The following is a 19341-nucleotide window of genomic DNA, read 5'->3' as shown; positions in this document are numbered from 1 at the left end:
ACCTGCTACCTAGTGGAGTGTGCACTGTTTGAGGCTCTCAACATTTTTGTAGCTTCTGATATAATAATTTTGATAAAGATATGACCTCAAACTCATTATTATGTCCACAGAGTGCTCACATAATCACCACACAGGATTGTGAATGTTATACTACATAATACACCCTGTGCACCAAAAATGGGGGACTTAGACATTAATCCAACCTTAGTATTTCTCAACCCCCCCCCCCCCCCCCCCCCCCCACTCTCTCTCTCTCTCTCTCTCTCTCTCTCTCTCACTCACTCTCTCACTCTCTCTCTCTCTCTCAGGTCTCACTTTGGTTCCATCCTCTTCTTTTTAAAGACTACTTTTAATTATAGACTACTCGTTACTTGGAGAGACGCTTTCAAAACATGTCAACAATGGATCTTTTGTTGTTTTCAAAATGTTACCAAAATTATTTTCCAACTCTTGTGCTTTTATGCCTAAAAGATGTCAAAATAATATACTGAACAATACTGAGTACAAGAATCCCAAGTGATTGAAATTAACACCCCCACAGAAAAAAGACAGAGCTGCTTTGGTTTAACTGATGACTCTTTATATTGTTTATATTGCTAATTCCAGTGATATTACAGGGCTAGTGTATAATCCATTGAAGGCAGCCGGATTATAGACATATTAAAGGATAATGGCCATCAAATATAGTCAAATATAGGTGTGTATGTTGTGCAAATTTCACTTCTTTAGAGCTATGAGGTCAACATGAAGGGTAATGGAAACTTAAGTGCATGAATTAGCATGCAAACTGCATACTGACTAAACAAGTATTATATTTTATATAAAAAACTTTTTTAAATAGCAAAACAAGTCTGTGCATTATCTGAATCATATTAAAAAATCCAATAATGCTCCTCAAGCCAGCGGATGTAATTAGAAGTAACTACTGAAAGTATTGAAGCTGTAATTTTGTATCATATCTTCCTACAAATTCTTGATTTGCTCCTTGACCCGGACATCCTCTGAAATACATATTATCCAGGTATATATTCCTGGCTGCACTAGCAAAGTAAATGTATGTAATTGCTGTTGTTTTGCAGTGGAAGCAGGATTTTTTGTAATTGTTTTGCAGTGGATAGTAGTTTTGCAGTCCAAGTACATTATAGGCTCCCGGTTATTAACATGAAAATGCACATGAAATGATGTTTCAGAGCACATTCCAATTTAAAAATATCATTTGAAAGTTAGACTACCCACATGTGTACCTGCATAAACAGACACAAACACAAACACACACACACACACACACACACACACACACACACACACACACACATATATACACGCCCGCAAGATTGAAAGTGACATTCCATGATGCTAATGTGGTCATGATGAGCAGATTATCAGATTTAAGCTTAAGCAGACGGACACCCGAGCCAACGAGAGGCCGCAGAGCTCCCGAGCCGAGCCAGAGCATCAGCGTGTGATTGATGGGTGACTGAGCTTCCCTCTGTCCTCTGCTGTCTCACCGCACTCAGTCACTCCTTTACTAAATAACACCCACAAACACACACACACACACATGCAAATATACAGCAGTGCTGTAAGACGATAACCATAAATCTACCTCTTTTTCTCCTTATAGGAAAAGGAATTTTTAAATTATTCTATTTTGTAAAAAGCATTATTCGTTTAAGAAAAATAGATTAAATTATAATGAATTAAAGCTACAAGTTTATACTGTACCTACAGTACATTATATAAAACAAACCTTTTTATTGTGCTATATGCATGAAGACATTTACTCTTCAAAAGTACAATAATACACACATAGTACATACATACATACATATATAACATATACACACACACCAATCAGCCATAACATTAAAACCACTGACAGGTGAAGTGAATAACATTGATTAGCTCATTACAGTGGCACCTGTCAAGGGGTGGGATATATTAGACAGCAAGTCAACAGTCAGTTCTCAAAGTTGATGTGTTGGAAGCAGGAAAAAAGGATCTGAGCTACTTTGTCAAGGGCCAAATGGTGATGGCTAGATGACTGGGTCAGAGCATCTCCAAAATGGCAGGTCTTGTGGGGTGTTCCCGGTATGCAGTGGTTAGTACGTATACCAAAAGTGGTCCAAGGAAGGACAATCTGTGAACCGGCGACAGGGTCATGGGCCCGCAATGCTCACTGATGCATGTGGAGAGCAAAGTCTAGCCCGTCTGGTCTGAAGTTAATGCTGGCTGTGATAGAAAGATACCAGAACACACAGTGCATCACAGCTTGCTGCGTATGTGGCTGCATAGCCGCAGACCGGTCAGCGTGCCCATGCTGACCCCTGTCCATCTCCGAAAGTGCTTACAATGAGCATGTGAGCATCAGAACTGGACCAAGTAGCAATGGAAGAATGTGGCCCGGCCTGATGTGAATGGTCGGGTGCCTGTGCGTCGCTTATCTGGGGAAGAGATGGCACCAGGATGCACTATGGGAAGAAGGCAAGCTGGCGGGGGCAGTGTGATGCTCTGGGCAATGCTCTGCTGGGAACACTGTTCCTTTGACACGTACCACCTACCTAAACATTGCTGCAGATCAAGTACACCCCTTCATGCCCACAGTATTCCCTAATGGCAGTGGCCTCTTTCAGCAGGATAATGCACCCTGCCAAACTGCAAAAATTGTTCAGGAATGGTTTGAGGAACATGACAAAGAGTTCAAGGTGTTGACTTGGCCTCCAGATTCCCCAGATCTCAATCTGATCCAGCATCTGTGGGATGTGCTGGACAAACGATCCATGGAGGCCCCACCTCGCAACTTACAGGACTTAAAAGATCTGCTGCTAACATCTTGGTGCCAGATACCACAGTGCACCTTCAGAGTGGAGTCCATGCCTTGACGGAACAGAGCTGTTTTGGCGGCACGAGACAATTGTGTTTTGGGGCCTACACAATATTAGACAGATAACACTAATATCATGTTATATATATATATATATATATATATATATATATATATATATACACTACAGCGTGGTAATGCGCACACATACACATTACATAGACTCATCCACAAAAATGTAGGTGCACAAAAAGCCTCACATATAGACATATTTTATTATTCCTCTCAGCAGTGTGCCTTTGATCAGTCACCTTTATAACCTCTGAGTTCTTACATGCATGTTGCATGAGATGCTACGCACATGCTTGAAAGGCCATGTGAGCACATACATGTGTGTGTGTGCGTGTGTGTGTGTGATTCAGTCTCACCTCAGCACGCAAGAGTAGAGGCCGGCGTCCTGCAGTTCTGCAGGTCTGAACCAGATGGCGTCCTCCTCTTTGCTCATGCGCAGGCCATTGAATGAGATGGGCTCCTCGAAGTCTCCGTGGCCGAGCCCCGAGCTACGGTACCACATCAGACTGAGACCTGAGCTCTGCGCCTGCGAGTAGTTCGCCCGGATGTAGCCGTAAAACAGAGCGCACTTGATCCGCACTGGTTCTCCATGCAGCACCCGGTACTTCAGATAGTCCACTGACCAATCCGTACAGCCATCCACTACACCCACACACACAGAAATACAAAGAAAGAAAGATTATCTAATTTTTGTTATTCTTTAATATTAATATAGGGCTGCAATTAGAATTGCCTTCAGTTAATTCAAGTCAGAGAAAGATTTCCATGTTCATATTTCCATATTGTGCTGCACAAGTGCATAACTTGATTTTCTAAGCAGCTCTTTCTTTCTTTCTTTCTTTTTTTAAATAATTATCTGTGTGTAGTTCATACAGGTTGTCAAGCTTTCTGTTTAGAGTTTAGACAACCCACTTTAAAAAATTAATAACTTGTCTTTAGGACTTATAAAGCAGATCACATTTTATGTGTGAAATTCAATTAAATTTTATTTATATATTGCTTTTAACAATGGACATTGTCACAAAGCAGCATTACAGAAATCTGAATGTAGAGTTACATCCCTAACGAGCAAGCCAGAGGTGACAGTGGCAATGAAAAACTCTCTGAGATGACATGAGGAAGAACAGTTGAGAGGAACCAGACTCAGAAGAAAACCCATCCTCTGGGTGACACTGGATAGTGCGATTATGAGTCATTACTCTTTAACAACTGTATACTGTAAAGTCAGACGGTAGGGATTGTGTTAAAAATAATCTTCAGTATGAGCATCAGAGTCATCTTTGAGTTCATCAGTGTTTTTTAGCTTTAAATCCATAGTATCCAAGTGAAGTTATCCACTGAATAATGGATGAGAATTGGGCATAAACTGTCTTCAGTAAGTGTAAGATTTAGGCTTTTCAGGTGAGACCATTCACAGCAAGCTGTGGAAATTGTGTTATGTGTTAAATAATTTTAGCTCATCCCTCTGTTGGAATTATCTTAATTATCTGTGTGAGGTTCATACAGGTTGTCAAGATTATTAAATAAGGACTTACAGAACAGATCACATTTTATGTATGAAATTCAATTCAATTTTATTTATATAGTGCTTTTAACAATGGACATTGTCACAAAACAGCATTACAGAAATCTGAAGTTATCCACTGAATAATGGATGAGAATTGGGCATAGACTGTCTTCAGTAAGTGTAAGATTTATACTATTCAGGTGAGACCATTCACAGCAAGCTGTGGAAATTGTGTTATGTGTTAAATATATAACTTCTAAAGGTTTTTAGTTCGTCCGTCTGGGAGAAAACCTTAAAAGTTCTATGTATAACCCTAAACAGTGTTTCGCTGTTAAAGTGGGTTCCAAGTAGCTAAAGATAGCTAAAGTGCTTTCATCCAAAGAACCCTTTTATGCTACACAATAAGTGAAAAAAGCAACAAAGTTTAAACTAATACAATATGATGCAAATGGGAAGTAAAGAAGATGCGAATAATAAATAATAAATATAATAGTAACCAAATATAGTAAAATATAGTGAGGTTGATAGTCATGAATAATCCTTGCGATACTCGATATGACAGTTGAATACAGCAGATCCAAATAATAATAGAGACATCTCATCACTGTCTCACTCACAGAAGCTTATGTGTGAAAAGAATCTGTGTCTGATTTTGGGAGTATTGAAACAAAACTTAATACTGTTTAAAGTCAGAACAACAAATAACAGAAAGATTCTTCTCTTTTGGGCAAGCTCTGCAGCAAAAGCACAGCTTTCTAAGCAGCAGTTCAATTCAGAAGGAATTCTGAGGCCTCAAATCTGATGTGTGCAATTCTGGCATTAACTCCTCACTACTCGCACTTCAACTCTAAATACAGCTCATAATTCGTTACATAAGGCTTGGCAACACAAATGACGCATTATTTGTCATGAAATGAGAGCCAGGGAGAGAGAGCGGCAGAGAGACAGAAGGAGAGAGAGAGAGAGAGTGGCACAGGGAGGAAAACAGTGAGAAAGAGGCATAGAGCGAGAGAGAGAGAGCAAAAGAGAGAGATGTAGCTCTAGCGGTACTGTACGTGATGTTGCCCTACTCCAGCTGAGTAAAATGACGCTGCTCATGCTGGAAAACACACGTTTTGATAGAAAGGTTGTGATGTAAAAGGTGTAAGAGAGATGCACTGACGTTCGAAAGAAAAGTGCAGTTTTACTCGACTCCCACACAGACTGAACGAAGTAAAGGTCATGCTGTTAATAGAAAATACAAGCATGTCAACCGGCTGCTTGATAGCTGCTGATCTGATGTTGACCTTCACTTGTTGTTTCAGCAAATGAAGACCTATTTTGTGGGTGGCGAGAGTAAACACAATGTTTACATGCAGTCATTTGCATGAGATGCGACACTTACTGGGTCAGAGGCAGTAACACGTCTCATCTCAGAAGTTCAGAGAATGCTAATTAATAATTTTTGACAAACCTCCCCTTTAAGCACGCAATGCACACAGCGTGAAATTAATCAATATGAAGGGTAATCATAATTATCGTGAGAAATTAAGGCAGCATGACTCATGGTGCATTTTGAATCCAGTAATAAAAGAGTTAACCCCTTCTGGTAATTAAACTCAAACTAATTACGCTTCGCTGTCACAATTACGCATTGTGTTATGTTTGGAGGAGTGCTTAGATGTGTGTGTGTGTGTGTGTGTGTGTGTGTGTGGCATGTCGAGTGTATGTAGGCTACTCAGGGGAACTTGAGGGAGCTTAATTTTTCACTGATATCAAGATTTTGTTTATATTGACTTCTGATTATTTGAAATTACTTCAGAGCCACTGCCTAGCTAATTCTCTCTAAATCACTTTGAGTACAGCTCTCTTGCTGTTGATTATGATTGGTTAAGAACAGGAACCAGTGATAAATTTTGAGGAGGCGGGGCTTACTGCACATTCATTTGAATAATGATCTAGAATAATGATCTTTAAAAAAGAAATAAAATTACATTTATTGCTTACTGAACCTCTGCTGCTGTTTAACCTCATAAAATTATTAATACAATTAATTATTCAGGTAATGTAGTGAAACTAATGGTTGTAGTTATGAGTTTACCTCATATTCATTTTATTTAATAAGGTTAATGTCATACGTACGGAATCACTTGTTAAAAAAAAAAACTTAACTAATAATGCTAGTTTGTAAACATATTTTTCCTAATTATCAGTGTTTTAGCATTTTACTAAAATATATTTTCTGACCTTTCAAAAACAGCCCTTAACAGAAAATCACTCTGATCAATAAACGTCTTTGCTGCATTTCTTGACTTAAAAAAAGCATGGAGTTTGTGTAGTTTATTGCCGTTCACAAACATGACTGTGATTCATTTCGCTGTCTTTCACCTGCATTGTAAAAAAAAAAAGGTTTGTTAGATGACCTCCAAAGTAAATAGCAGAGGTCTGCCAAAGCGACCTACTGGCAAAACACACAAAGCCACCTGAAATCAGCGCTGATAAGAACAACTTCTGCCAAAGGCAATTCAAAAAACACAAAGCAAACAGACAAACACACACCACCATATGAACCAAACAACCTCTCCACCCAGACACACACACACACACACACACACACAGAGTGCTTTATTCTCCACCACAGTGTGAGCACAACGCCTTGTGGGGATGCTCTGATCAGCCTTGGTGAGAGCGTGCAGGGTGTATCGTGTATATCAGCAGCTCCTCCTCACTGCGGTTCTGCTCCAGCAGACACACGTCGCCGTTTCCAAACGGCACTCTGAGCTCCGGCTCCGCTGCAGTGCCCTTGACCAAATTCACAAACGGCTAAATCGGGCTCTCTAATAACTTTCCAATTGAGCTCAAATTAAGCGAAACCCATTATAGCACGGCTTCCTCTGCCGCAGAAGACAAAATGTCATTCACTCTCTCCCTCTCTCTCTTTGCACGTCTGTTTTTTTTTCTCAGCATGGGCTTTTCCTGGTTTATGGAGCACGCTCCCCTAATCTACACTACAGCTATGTTGTAAATCTTCCCAAAGACTGCTGCTTAGGGGGAAATACCACACGACAGAAAAGATGAAACATTATTGACAGGCTAAAGCGGAAGGTTAAGCAGGACAGAAAAACATGAAATACTGTAAGTGTTATTGTTTCTGCCCCTTCACAAACACACACAATGTGCCCACCCTTCCATGGAACACACTCCTTCCAAAATAAACAACAGCATCACTGTCAAATTAATGATGTCTAAGATGGTGGTTAATTACATGGCTTTCCTGTGTTTGTCGCTCCCTCACACACCCATATTCAGACACAGACATATCCTTCCTCCTCTGTCTTGTCTTGCGCCAGAGTTGCATCAGTGTACACAAACTACAATTTTTTTTGTCTAAAATGTGACACCAGTGCGAGAATATGACAGAACTCCCCATGGTGCTGAGGCAAGACTGATTTGCTGTCCATGATGCTCATTGGTGAAAAGATCTAAAGCAGAGCTGCAGAAGCAAGGGATGGCAAAGACACGTTACTCACCGGGCACTGACCCAGTAAACTGCTTCACATGAGCATGCATTATTACCTGCAGCCTGCAGACACACAGACACACACACACACGCACACCTAAATCTACGTAGGAAGAGAACAAATACAGATACACATACACACATGCACATTTCCCCTGGGGTTCTCCAGGTTGGGAGCATAGAGCAGCCCTGTGCTCTGCTGTCAGGTGTAATTTACATGGCAACCCAGATCTGCTGGGAACCATGACCTTTACAGAATAAAGGAGAGAGAGAGAGAGAGAGAGAGAGAGAGAAAACCCAACTCTTCGTTCACTCAGTTTTCAATCCAGACCAGCTGGACACAAGAACAGTTAGAGTCAGCTAAATTATAAGACTTCAGATGTGAACACAGAAATTAAAGCTCAGAACAAGACAAAATGCTACATGGTCCTAAAATGACACAACACTATGGCAAACTGATAGAAAACCCAGAACCATGCTGACAAAGTACAGGCTCAGTGAACGCAATCTGGCCACAAAGACAGGCCAATATAAAGAAAGCGCTCTTATAGGACGAAAGACTGTTCCAGCAGTGCAACAGCAATGTGGAGACTGCAATTTGTAACCAAGAACAAAAAAAAACCTTACACCATTAAAATTTCAAATCTCACATCCCCTGTTCTGTCATCTTGCCAATACTGATGAACAGACCATTCAATCAGGAGAAAGAAAAGCAGGGATTGGCTTTGGTGAGGATTAGTTCAATATATATATATATAAATATAATGGATATTAAAAAGTCTACACTTCTTTGGCAGGTTTTTGTGAAGTAAAAGAATGAAACTAAGATAAATGCCAGATCTTTTTTCACCTTTAATGTGCAATTGCAAAGTACACAAATAAAATGAAAAACAATCAGAAACTTTTACAGGAAAAAAAAAAAGAAAAATTAAAAACTTAAAAATAATCTAGTTGTATAAGTGTGCTCATCCCTACAAATTGTGAGAGCATCTCCTGTGCACGGCCGGCTTCATGTCACCCCACAGATTTTTGGTTGGATTCAGGTCTGGGCTCTGGCTAGGCCATTCAAAAACATTGATCTTCTTTTGGTTAAACTATTCCTTCGTTGATTTGGATGTATCAACCGGCATTTGTAGCTATTCATGATTCCCTCCACCTTGATAAAAGCCCCAGTTCTGGCTGAAGAAAAGCAGTCCTAAAGCATGATGGTGCCACCACCATGCTTCACCGTGGGTATGGTGTTCTTTTGGTGATGTGTATTTTTGTGCCAAACAAACCTTTTGGAATTATTATACCTTTTTGAATTGGTCTCATCAGACCATTTTGCCACATGGTTTGGGGTGATTTATTTGGGCTTGGATGTTTTTTTTTTTTGAGAAAGGGTTTCTGTCTAGCCACCAGGTTCTTTTATACCCCGCTCCTGATCGATATAATTACTATCTAATTACTATTGAACAAGATGTTGAATGTGATTGGTTCCTTCAGAACACAGCCACATCCCTGATTATGAAAGGGTGTTTATATTTACACAACCAGGTTGTTGTAACTTTTTTTATTTTTCCTATTTTTCCCTAAAATGTTTCTGATTGTTCTTCACTTAATTTTTATGTTATAATTTCACACTGAAGGTGGAAAAAGCTCTGACGTGGTCTTGGTTAAATTTTTTAGCACAAAAATTTGGCATTTTAACAGGGGTGTGTAAAATCATAAATGTTAGATAACTGAGTAACTGATAGATTCCACAAACATGGTTTCATGACAATATATGTAATTGTTCAAACAGAATATGATGGTTAACAGAATATGATGGTTAACACAAATCCCGCTGATATATAGTGCCCACCAGAATTATTGGCACTCCATAAAAATGATCAAAAGTGAGTGTATAAAATAAATATTACACACAATAATTCACATTTTCCACTCTAAAGATATCTTTGTTCTAACAAAAAAAAAATGTAATCTAAATAGAACTATTTTAAAACAATAGTCCTTTCTATATATAAATTATTGATGCCCCTAAGAAATATTTTAAATAAATGCAAACAAATTGTCATTCTTAAAATGTACATTATTTTCTATTTGCTGTCAGTGCCTTTAACCATGTCCTGTTTCTCCGAGGTATAAATACACACATGTAAAAACCAGCCATTACCATGGGAAAAGCCAAAGAACATTTAACACAAACTCTTTGTTTACCTGCACAAATCAAGTATTGGATATGAAAAAACAAACATATGCAGTTAAAAATACCATTAAGCACAATTAGGGCCATGACAAAAAATTTCATGTCTGAAACCGTTGGAAATTTGCCAGATACACCACATATTGAGGATGATAGTGAAGGAGGGAAAAAGAGTTTTAGAACAGCACAGTTTAGCTTATTCCTGTGTCAAGTTTCAAAATCATCCTTTAAACATTGCTTTCACAACAACAAGCTGTTTGGAAGCATTGCAAGAAAGGAGGCCTCAAAAAAATACAGCACCTGAGCCTCACCAAGCATCATCAGAACTACTATTTGGCATCATGTGTAGTGGTCAGATGAGACCAAAACCAAACTTTTTAGTCATGCACACCATTACCATGTTTGGCAATAAAGGGAGACTGCATACAAGGAAAAGCACCTGATACCCGCTGTAAAATATTGATGAAGATTAGTGATGCTTCAGGGCTGTTTTTGGCTGCTGGTTCTTGTGAAGATTGATGACATCATGAATTCTGCTAATTGACAGGATATTTCAGCCCCAAACCTGGTTGGCTCTACCAGGAGGTTCAAACTTGACCAAAGATAGAGCATTCAAAAAGAAAGAAAGATGATGAGCCAAAAATACTTCCAAATCAACCCAGAAACACGAAATTAATGTTTTGAAATGAGCATCGCAGTCTCCAGATTCGAGCCCTACTTAAAACCTGTAGGATTGCAGCCTCGCAGCTCCAGGGTCCCCGGTTCAATCCTAGAGTGGAATTCCTCATGTTTTTGCACGTGTTTGTGTGGGCTTCTTCTGGCTCCTCTGGTTTTCCACCCACCTCCCTAACACATGCAGGTAGGTGAACTTACTACGCTGAATTGCCTCTAGGGGTTTGTGTGTGTGTGCAGGGTGCCCTTCAATCAACTGGTATCCCATCCAAGGTGTATTCCCGGCCCAATGCCAGTGTGATCCACTGCTGAATGAATGAATGAAAACCTTTGGTATAAATTGAAGAGGGAAGTCGACCTGAACAAATCCGAATACAGGGGAACTTAAGAAGTTCTTCATGGAGGAGTGGATGAACATGCCTGTGTCTCTGACCTTCTTAGACATTACAGGAAGAGACTCAGTGCTGTTATTTTCTCCAGTCTTTTGTAGAAAAAAAAATCTGTACTACTTAAAAAATATTTAAATAAAACTCTACAATGTCCCTGTATGTCTGAGCTCAAAATAGGCTATCACTGCATTACTGCTTGCGTTTTTATATATTAATTTTTGCTGAAGGCCACTGTAATCAAATCGCTCCACCATCATATTTTATTCTTATGTATAAACTATTTGTAACTGTTTTTTTTATATAGCAATAAAATATAAAGCTGTTCTAACTTGTGGAGGGGGATACTAAGCACATAAACTAAACCATTTTAAAGCTATGGCCTGTTTTTTTTACATACTACCATATTTATTTACAATGTTTTTGGTACAGTACATTGTTTGATTCAGTAGTCTGTGTATTTCTGTGATATTTAAGTTATTATTTTGTGTCATGACTTCCCCTTACTAGTTTTTCTGTCTCAAAACCAGAAATGACATTTACTTGTCATGTTACATGTTAATGTTGATATCTGGCTGTTCTCTATAAGGTGCATGCTTATTATTATACTACTGTTACACATCTATAACAAAAGCAGCATAAGGTCAATAGAATATCATTAATTTTGATCAACAGACAAAATTTCAGAATTGTGACAGGCCTAACGATAACTGAAAACAAATTTACCATTGTACTCAAAATATAATTAAATGGAATGACTTTACCCAATATTCATGCACTCAGTACCTTCTACTGTGATTAGCGAATGGAACTGGTCATTAGCATGGATTTAACAGCACAATATTTAATTTATGTAGCATGCATCTCATTGGATAATAAGAGTGAATATAGCTTTAGGAGATTTCTTCCCCCAGGAAACAGAAAAAAAAAAGCTTCTGCTTTTTGTTGAGACCTGCTAGGCTAATATAATGCTGACTAGCTAGAACTAGCATGACACCCCAACACGTCAAGAAATCAAGTGTTTACTTTCTGCTACATAATAAACGTGCTTGCTAATTCTAAGTAATCCCACTTCCTCATAATGGAGCAGTAGCAGTGTGATGGCATGTTTTAGCCGCTGCACAACTTTCATTTATCTTATCAAAGAAGGAGAATGACAGTAATGGCGATGTGTGTGTGTTTGTGAAGGGATATGATGTTCCATTAAACCATGAGAAATTAATGCATTGGCCCTTGGAAACCCACTGGGTTAAAGAATCCACTGGGGAAAAGCAGAATAAAATATTTATTTTTCATTAAAGAAAACTGTTCAGTTGTATGTGACTAGAATTGCTATAAAATTGCAAGAGTAACAAACCTGATAATAAAAAAAAAGACTAAATTATGACTGTTACACACACACACACACACACGCGCACGCACGCACACACACAGCCCAGACTGCCTACATGTATCTTTCTTGTCTTGAAATGGAAGTTCTTTGATATTTCAGAATAAATCTGTTGGTTAATATCACTTCAGTAATGCACTGGTAATACTGTAACTAAATATGGTCATGCCAATAAAGCTCACTGAGCTGCACTGAGAAAGAGACAGAGCGAGAGAAACCCTCTTCACTATCTGAGTGTTTATTGAGGTAAGAGGAGTGTCTAATTCCCTCATTTTTTAGGTGCATATTTCGTGAATGGGGTGCGTCTGCGGTAGCGCTGTGAGTGCAGCCTCTCCTGGGGCTTTGTCTGCCTAATAAGTAAGAGAAACAAAATGGAATCAAGCTGTGTTGAAGTGCCTGGTGTTTTTCTCGTTCCTTGGCTCACTCGGCTCTCCCTCTCACTCTCTGCAAATGCTCAACTCATTTTAACATCTCCCTTCTCATTTCAAATCAGCCATCCGCATACAGCGTATAGACTCTGTTTCTTCCTCTCACATGCGCTTTATCTCCTCTGCCTTCCCCGATTTCCATTCCCCATTCTCTTTCAATCCTAACATCCCCCACCTCTCTCTCTCTCTCTCTCTCTCTCTCTTTCTCTTTCGTTCCCTGCTAAGTGAATGCTAAGGAGGTCAGCTGTCTCTGAAGAGAGGTGTCGTATATAAGCATATGAAACATTCCCGCATCCTGCACAACCCGCTGCGCTGTGCTGGCAACATAAAGAAGACTACAGTAAGCGCTGGTATATTATCATACCAATGATGATTTCTGATTTCACACACACACTTCTCAGAAGACATGACTTTTTTTCCCATCTCTGTAATGCTGCTCTGCCCTTCCAAACCACCACTAACAGTTCTTATCAGCCGGATAAACTCCAGATTTGCCGCTTACAGCTCTACCTCTGGCACAAAGCAATCTCACAGACATGGAGGCTTAGCAGCAGCAATGCACCAGATGCCATGTATGCTACAGCAAAATGACACGAGTAACTACATGTCCTGTCCTCTCTAATTCTGACTCCTATGGCTGCCCATATTGTGTGGTGGGACATATACCAGTATAACTAAAACACCAGTAGCAGTGTGTCAACTGGTGCCGTGGTGGTAGAGAGCTAGCTTTCACACGGCTTTTAGGCTGGTTAATGATTTCGACGTTGTGTGTCACGTGAATGCCGAAGGAAGAATGCTGCCCCTGTGATCAAAGAATAGCTACAAAAAACATTGTAACCGACATCCCCATAACAACTGTGATTACACCATTTAGGCCATGGGTCCTCTTGTGCCAGTGCAGATCCATTACCTATGAATTAAACATCACATTCAGCTATCATGCTGTAAAACAAAGCAGCTATGGATCTCTCAAATCCATACAATAAATGAAGACAAAGACCTGGCTAGAAAATCTCTAATTTGGTATAATTTTTAATATGGACATTTTAATAGGATATTAAAAATATTGCACCGATGTTGGATTTTTTTTTTTTTTTATATTTATTTCAATGCAGTTTGACTGTTCAATGACTGTTAAAACAAGTTAATTAACAAAAACATTTATTTTATTTATGGGCCATACCTGAAGTTATTAAAACACATTTAGATAAACGTTCACTTTATTTTAAATCACATTTCCACATATAACCTGATACATCACCCACCCCTACTATAAACACAGCTTTTTGAAACACTATTTTCCACTTTCCTTATTTGGTCATTGCTTCCTGGTCTTGTTACAGGCTCTGGTAATTAATTCCACTTGCTCCTTTTCCTCTAGATTCCTAATTTAAAGCTTCATCATATTTTCATTTTATTTTCTGGACATTTGGTGAAATGTGAAAGCTGTTCTCTAGCCCAGGAGAGGTTAGTGGTCCGATTGAAAACAGTGGTCTGGGGTTTGCTTCCACCAACCTGTGGTGCAGTCCACATCAGATGTAGAAGCTATCTGCTCTCAAGTAAGGCCTGTTTACTCAGGTTACTACCTGTTTTGTGATGGCGGGGAAATGGTCGTTATGGTTAGCTGAGTAAATGGAATGCCTTACTGATCTATAAAATCAGACTTTCATAGGACTGGAGCACTGATAGCTTTGTGAAAAACACACATCTTAGATGGCTATAAATCATCGTATATAAGATTGGCTCCTCGTCTGCAGATATTCCTGCATAATGTTCAATGCCACTTGAATGTTGGTACCAAAGGAAAGTAATGAAAAAAAAAAGCCAGTGCACGAATCTAGTATGTACCTACCAAGTGATGTATGGAACTGTGCAATTGATCAGCGGTTCGGAAGGAATTCTTCACTGCAAACACAAACCTGCGATTATGAGCTCCTCCCCTAAACGAGCCCAAAATCAGTCCTGAGTGCGTACTGGAGAATTTACGCCAATGTGAAAGTGCCCTAAGATGTGTACTACCCAGTCACACACCTTAGTTTGAGGTGGCTGGTTTTCTGTCCTTTGGTTTTTGGAGGTTAAATTTCCCAGCATTCCCACCTGCCTATTGATAGCAACAATGATTCTGGTGTAAGCTATAATAAAACTGTAGTTGGTGGGTGTGTGCTGTGCAGTCCTCCCTGTTACGCTAGATTACAGGAAGATTACAGGAAGAGCCCACATTTGGCTGTGAAATATGAAGAAGCTGCATCTCATATGGAGTGAAGGCCGGTTGAGCTCGGTTGGTGCTCCACTGCGGCTTGTTGGACTAAATAACTTGCTACTAATGAAGCATTTACACATTTTAATCCTTTTGTTTGTTTTTGTACAAAAAACTGAATAAAGAGGGATTAGCTGATTTGTTCCTCACTGCGCATCTTTGTGAACAGAGGATTGTGTGTGTGTTCACCACAGAGGAGAACAGTCTGGGCCAAACCATGCCTTACAGGCTGCATATGATTGTGTGTGTGTGTGTGTGTGTGTATTCATTACAACTGGGAATAGCTGTACAGACTGTGTATGTTCGGGTGCGGATGTCATGTTTTTAGCCATTTGTGAGGACCAAATAGGGCTATATAAGTATGATGAAAGGATAGTGCCATCACATTCTCCTGGTTCTCACCAAAAACTTGTTTTTATGAATACATTGTTTTAAAATTCTTTTTAGTTATTGAGGTTAAGGTTAGGTTTTGGTTTGGGTGTAGCACGGCATTAATTGGCTACAGTAATCATTATGTCAGTGGAATCTCTTCACAAAGACAGTAAAATCAATGTTTGTGTGTGTGTGTGTGTGTGCTTCTAGCAGCAGACCTCATAGAGGTTAACATCCAGTTTCATTGCAGTGTTAAAGAGCAATGGCTTTGCGTTTTGTGTGCGTGTGTATGTGTGTGTGTGTGTGTGTTCACGTGCGTGTGTGTGTAAGGTTTCGATTTAGAAGCTGTCTCCTCATAGCACCTCCATGAGGGAATCTCTCTGCCCAGGATTACTGCTAATCCACTCTGATCCAATGCCCCTCTCCTCCACAACATGCACACACACACACACACACACGCACACACACACAGTGTGCCGGGTATGCTTTTGCCTAGGCTGTTCTCCACTGTGACATTGTAAAACATGCACTCTCTGACACTATTAAACAGCAGCTTTTACCAATATCAGTTTTATGATTGCACGTGTACTGGGGGTCTTGGGAAATCTCCCCAGGAGAATTTTTAATGCCCCCAAAATGTCTGTTCATCATGAATTTTTAGAGCAGCAGTGTACGTAAAACTGATCAAATATATGGCCAAGTATTTGGTGAAGCTGATCAAGACACACTGTTCTGTCTCTTGTAAATACTATCCGTTCACTTACAACAGACACAGATCAAGAAAAGATACCGAGGCAAAGTCAAACACTGCTATCTCCACTTTCTTAGTTACGGGACCTAAATATGTCATTCAAATTCACATACTACAGAGACTATTAGGTCTCATCTGATGCAATCAGAAAGGGTGAGATTTCACTCTATAGCTGCACGTTCATGTTTAATAACCTAGGTCACATTTGACAGCACAAACTTTTATAAATAGGATAGAAATCAAACTCCACTACATCCCTAGCTATAGGACAATAAGCCTGTTTAGTTTATGGCTAGTATGAGTAATACTCATGAAATTCATATCGAGAGCTTAAACAACTCCCACTCACTTTCTTCGCAATCACTAACCTCCTTCAGCCCTGTCAATCTCCTCGGCTTCCTTCTTTACCTCCCCTTACCCGGGTTTAGTAATACATTGTTATTGTTAAAAATATTAAATTCAGATTTACAACAATTCAAGGCTAAGTAAGAGACAAATTAGTTCAAATTTCGATGAGATTGCTTCCAAATACTATACACTCCTGTGCAAAAAAAAAAAAAAAAAAAAGGCTACACCCAAAATGGTTAAGCTTTTAAGCTTTTAATGGTCTTAATAACAAATCATTAGTCAGAAAATTAGCAAGAACTAAAGAAATGCACTCCTGAGAGCTCCTTTATCACCATTTGCTGGTTTACTTTAGCTGCAGTGAACCATTTGGGGAAAAGCTAGAAACAGGGAAATTCACTTATATAGTCATCTTGTATACAAAAGTAAAATCATGATAATGATTTAAATGTTTGAAGCAAAATTCAAACTAACACATGTCTGGGTGTGCAAAATGTTCCAGAAATATCTTCTTTTTTTTTTTCTTAAAAGATTGATTATTTTATATTTTATAAAAAGTCATTATTTGGTTATCTGCCACACCTGATGCAGCCCATCAAGGGCCACAAAGCTTTAACATTTAAGAAATCAAATTTAATTTTTATTGTTTTATTGTTTAATTCTTGCTAATTTCATGACCAATGATTTGTTGTTAAGGCCATTAAAAGCTTAATATTTTGCCATTTTGCCATTGCTTGGCCTATTTTTTTTTTTTTTTTGCCCAGAAGTATAGATATGTATGAAAGTAAAGAATATAAAGAGGTTTACCTCTTTCAGTTTTTTGCTCATTCAAATTCTCACTGTTTGTGGAATTTCTTAAAATTCTCACTTAAGCCACAATAGTAGCCTTGTCAGCTAGCTAATATTACTGTAACATAGCCTAGCCCCTTTTCTTAATCCCACATAAACCTAAAGTCATCTATCAAATAGGTAATAAATAGCCAGCTATACTGACCACAATTTGCCACAAATTCGTACTGTAGCTGAGTATCTTCACTCTGTAATCATGTATTATTATGTATTATCCAGCCTGGTCTTTCTCCTTCCAGACTGCCAGAGGATACCGTCACCTGAGCTTTGAAACTCTGCTCTGGTTGTTACTCTCATTTCCTGCTTAACTGCTATAATAAGCATGTGGACTTTTGGTAGGTGCATAGGTAACCTTATAGTTTGCCCACATTCTTGTAATTTCTGAGGCATGTTTTCTAGGATGGGATTTTTTATATGACATGTTTTGATGCTAATTTGATTATCTGGTTTTTGCTGTGCCCTCATATTTATTCTTTGGAGTGTGCTGTTTGGATTTGTTTGGCCTCCATCCTGTCTGATATTTTGGTAACGACCCTGGACTGCTTTTGTCCACGCTTCTGTTTAACAAACTCTTCGCAACTCTGACTTACTCTGCCAACTCTGCCTTATTCGCAACTCTGGAGCCTTATTCTGTGCCTGAGGCCTCTCTGTTACAGCATATATGATGTATTTTAAAGAAGGTGTAATGTTTAATTCAGTACGTTTTTAGAAACATCTTGTGACAGCCTCAGAGGTGGCTAGGCACACTAGCCAACCATGTGAGCTCATGTATGTAGAAGAGGGTAGATAGCTCTTCCCTCTGGGTATGTTATGCTGCCCCTGTGACACTGTAAGTAGGAGGTTGGTTGGCTGATTTCACACGTCTCCGAGGACGTGTTGGCCTTCACTCTCCCCGGGTAGTTGCTGTCGTTTGACATTGGAGAGAGCAAGCCGGTGGGTGGGAATTGTAAGGATTGGCCAGTGACCAGGTGAATACAGATACTACAGTGAAGCATTAGTTCCTATTCTGCACAAAAGTCCTACAGAATTGTATTTTTCACATTTTATCAAACAGAATGTGAAAAATAAAATGCGGTAGGACTTTTGTGCTGAATATGAACTAATGCTTCACTGTAGTATCTGTATTTTATTTCTGTAATTAATCAGACAAAGTATTTATTTCATGTATGAGTCTTAATATCAAAGCCTGCAAATTCTAGTGTTGATAGTACTTGGTATTGGATCAAAAAGAACATCAGTGGTATCTCGCTTTGCAGATCGAGCAGCACAAATCGACGCTGGATTACAGCAGAGGCCTCCCCTGGGTCCTAGTGCTTTGCCCCCTGATTAATTCTGAATTTGAAGATGCAATAGCATGGTTAATAATGAAGAATGGATATGAAAAACTTGATGAATTCAAGCGTTAATGTAGATTTATTAACTTGCCTAGCATATGTTACTGCATTCCTTAGCCCTTTTATATATTTAATTTTCACTCATTTTCATTAAGGGTCAAGGAGTTGAATCTAGATATTCACCTACAGTATTAACATCTATAATTATACAAAATAATCCTACCTGAGTGCTCTGCAGTGGGTCAGAGTGCTCACAAAGAAAAAAAAACTGTGCTCATTTGCATATTGCAGCCTTTTGCAATATCAGCATTTCAATAACTATATTGTGCAGGAATAATATATACAGACGCACACACATCCATAATGAAATCCACAAGCAGTGCTATGTTATTTGTGGTAGTAGGACAGCAGCCTGGGCTCTCATCTCACTGAGTGGATATTGACAAAGACTTAACGAGTGTTAATCCATT

The 19341-nt window shown here is 39.1% G+C and overlaps 1 protein-coding gene across 2 annotated transcripts in view; it reads right to left on the bottom strand.

Annotated features, from left to right (window-relative positions):
• il1rapl1a (interleukin 1 receptor accessory protein-like 1a) overlaps positions 1-19341 on the bottom strand; it is a 101221-nt gene that overhangs the window by 37743 nt on the left and 44137 nt on the right. For both annotated transcript variants that reach the window (XM_026912572.3, XM_026912573.3), the window contains exon 3: positions 3253-3538. In XM_026912572.3, the coding sequence (XP_026768373.3) occupies positions 3253-3538 (286 nt within the window). The remainder of the gene's footprint in view (positions 1-3252; positions 3539-19341) is intronic.

This window comes from Pangasianodon hypophthalmus, chromosome 5, assembly GCF_027358585.1.
Source record: "Pangasianodon hypophthalmus isolate fPanHyp1 chromosome 5, fPanHyp1.pri, whole genome shotgun sequence".
In the NCBI taxonomy this organism is placed as follows: Eukaryota; Metazoa; Chordata; class Actinopteri; order Siluriformes; family Pangasiidae; genus Pangasianodon; species Pangasianodon hypophthalmus.
Note: the sequence above shows the minus strand (reverse complement) of the source record. Positions and strands in the feature narration are given on the sequence as shown.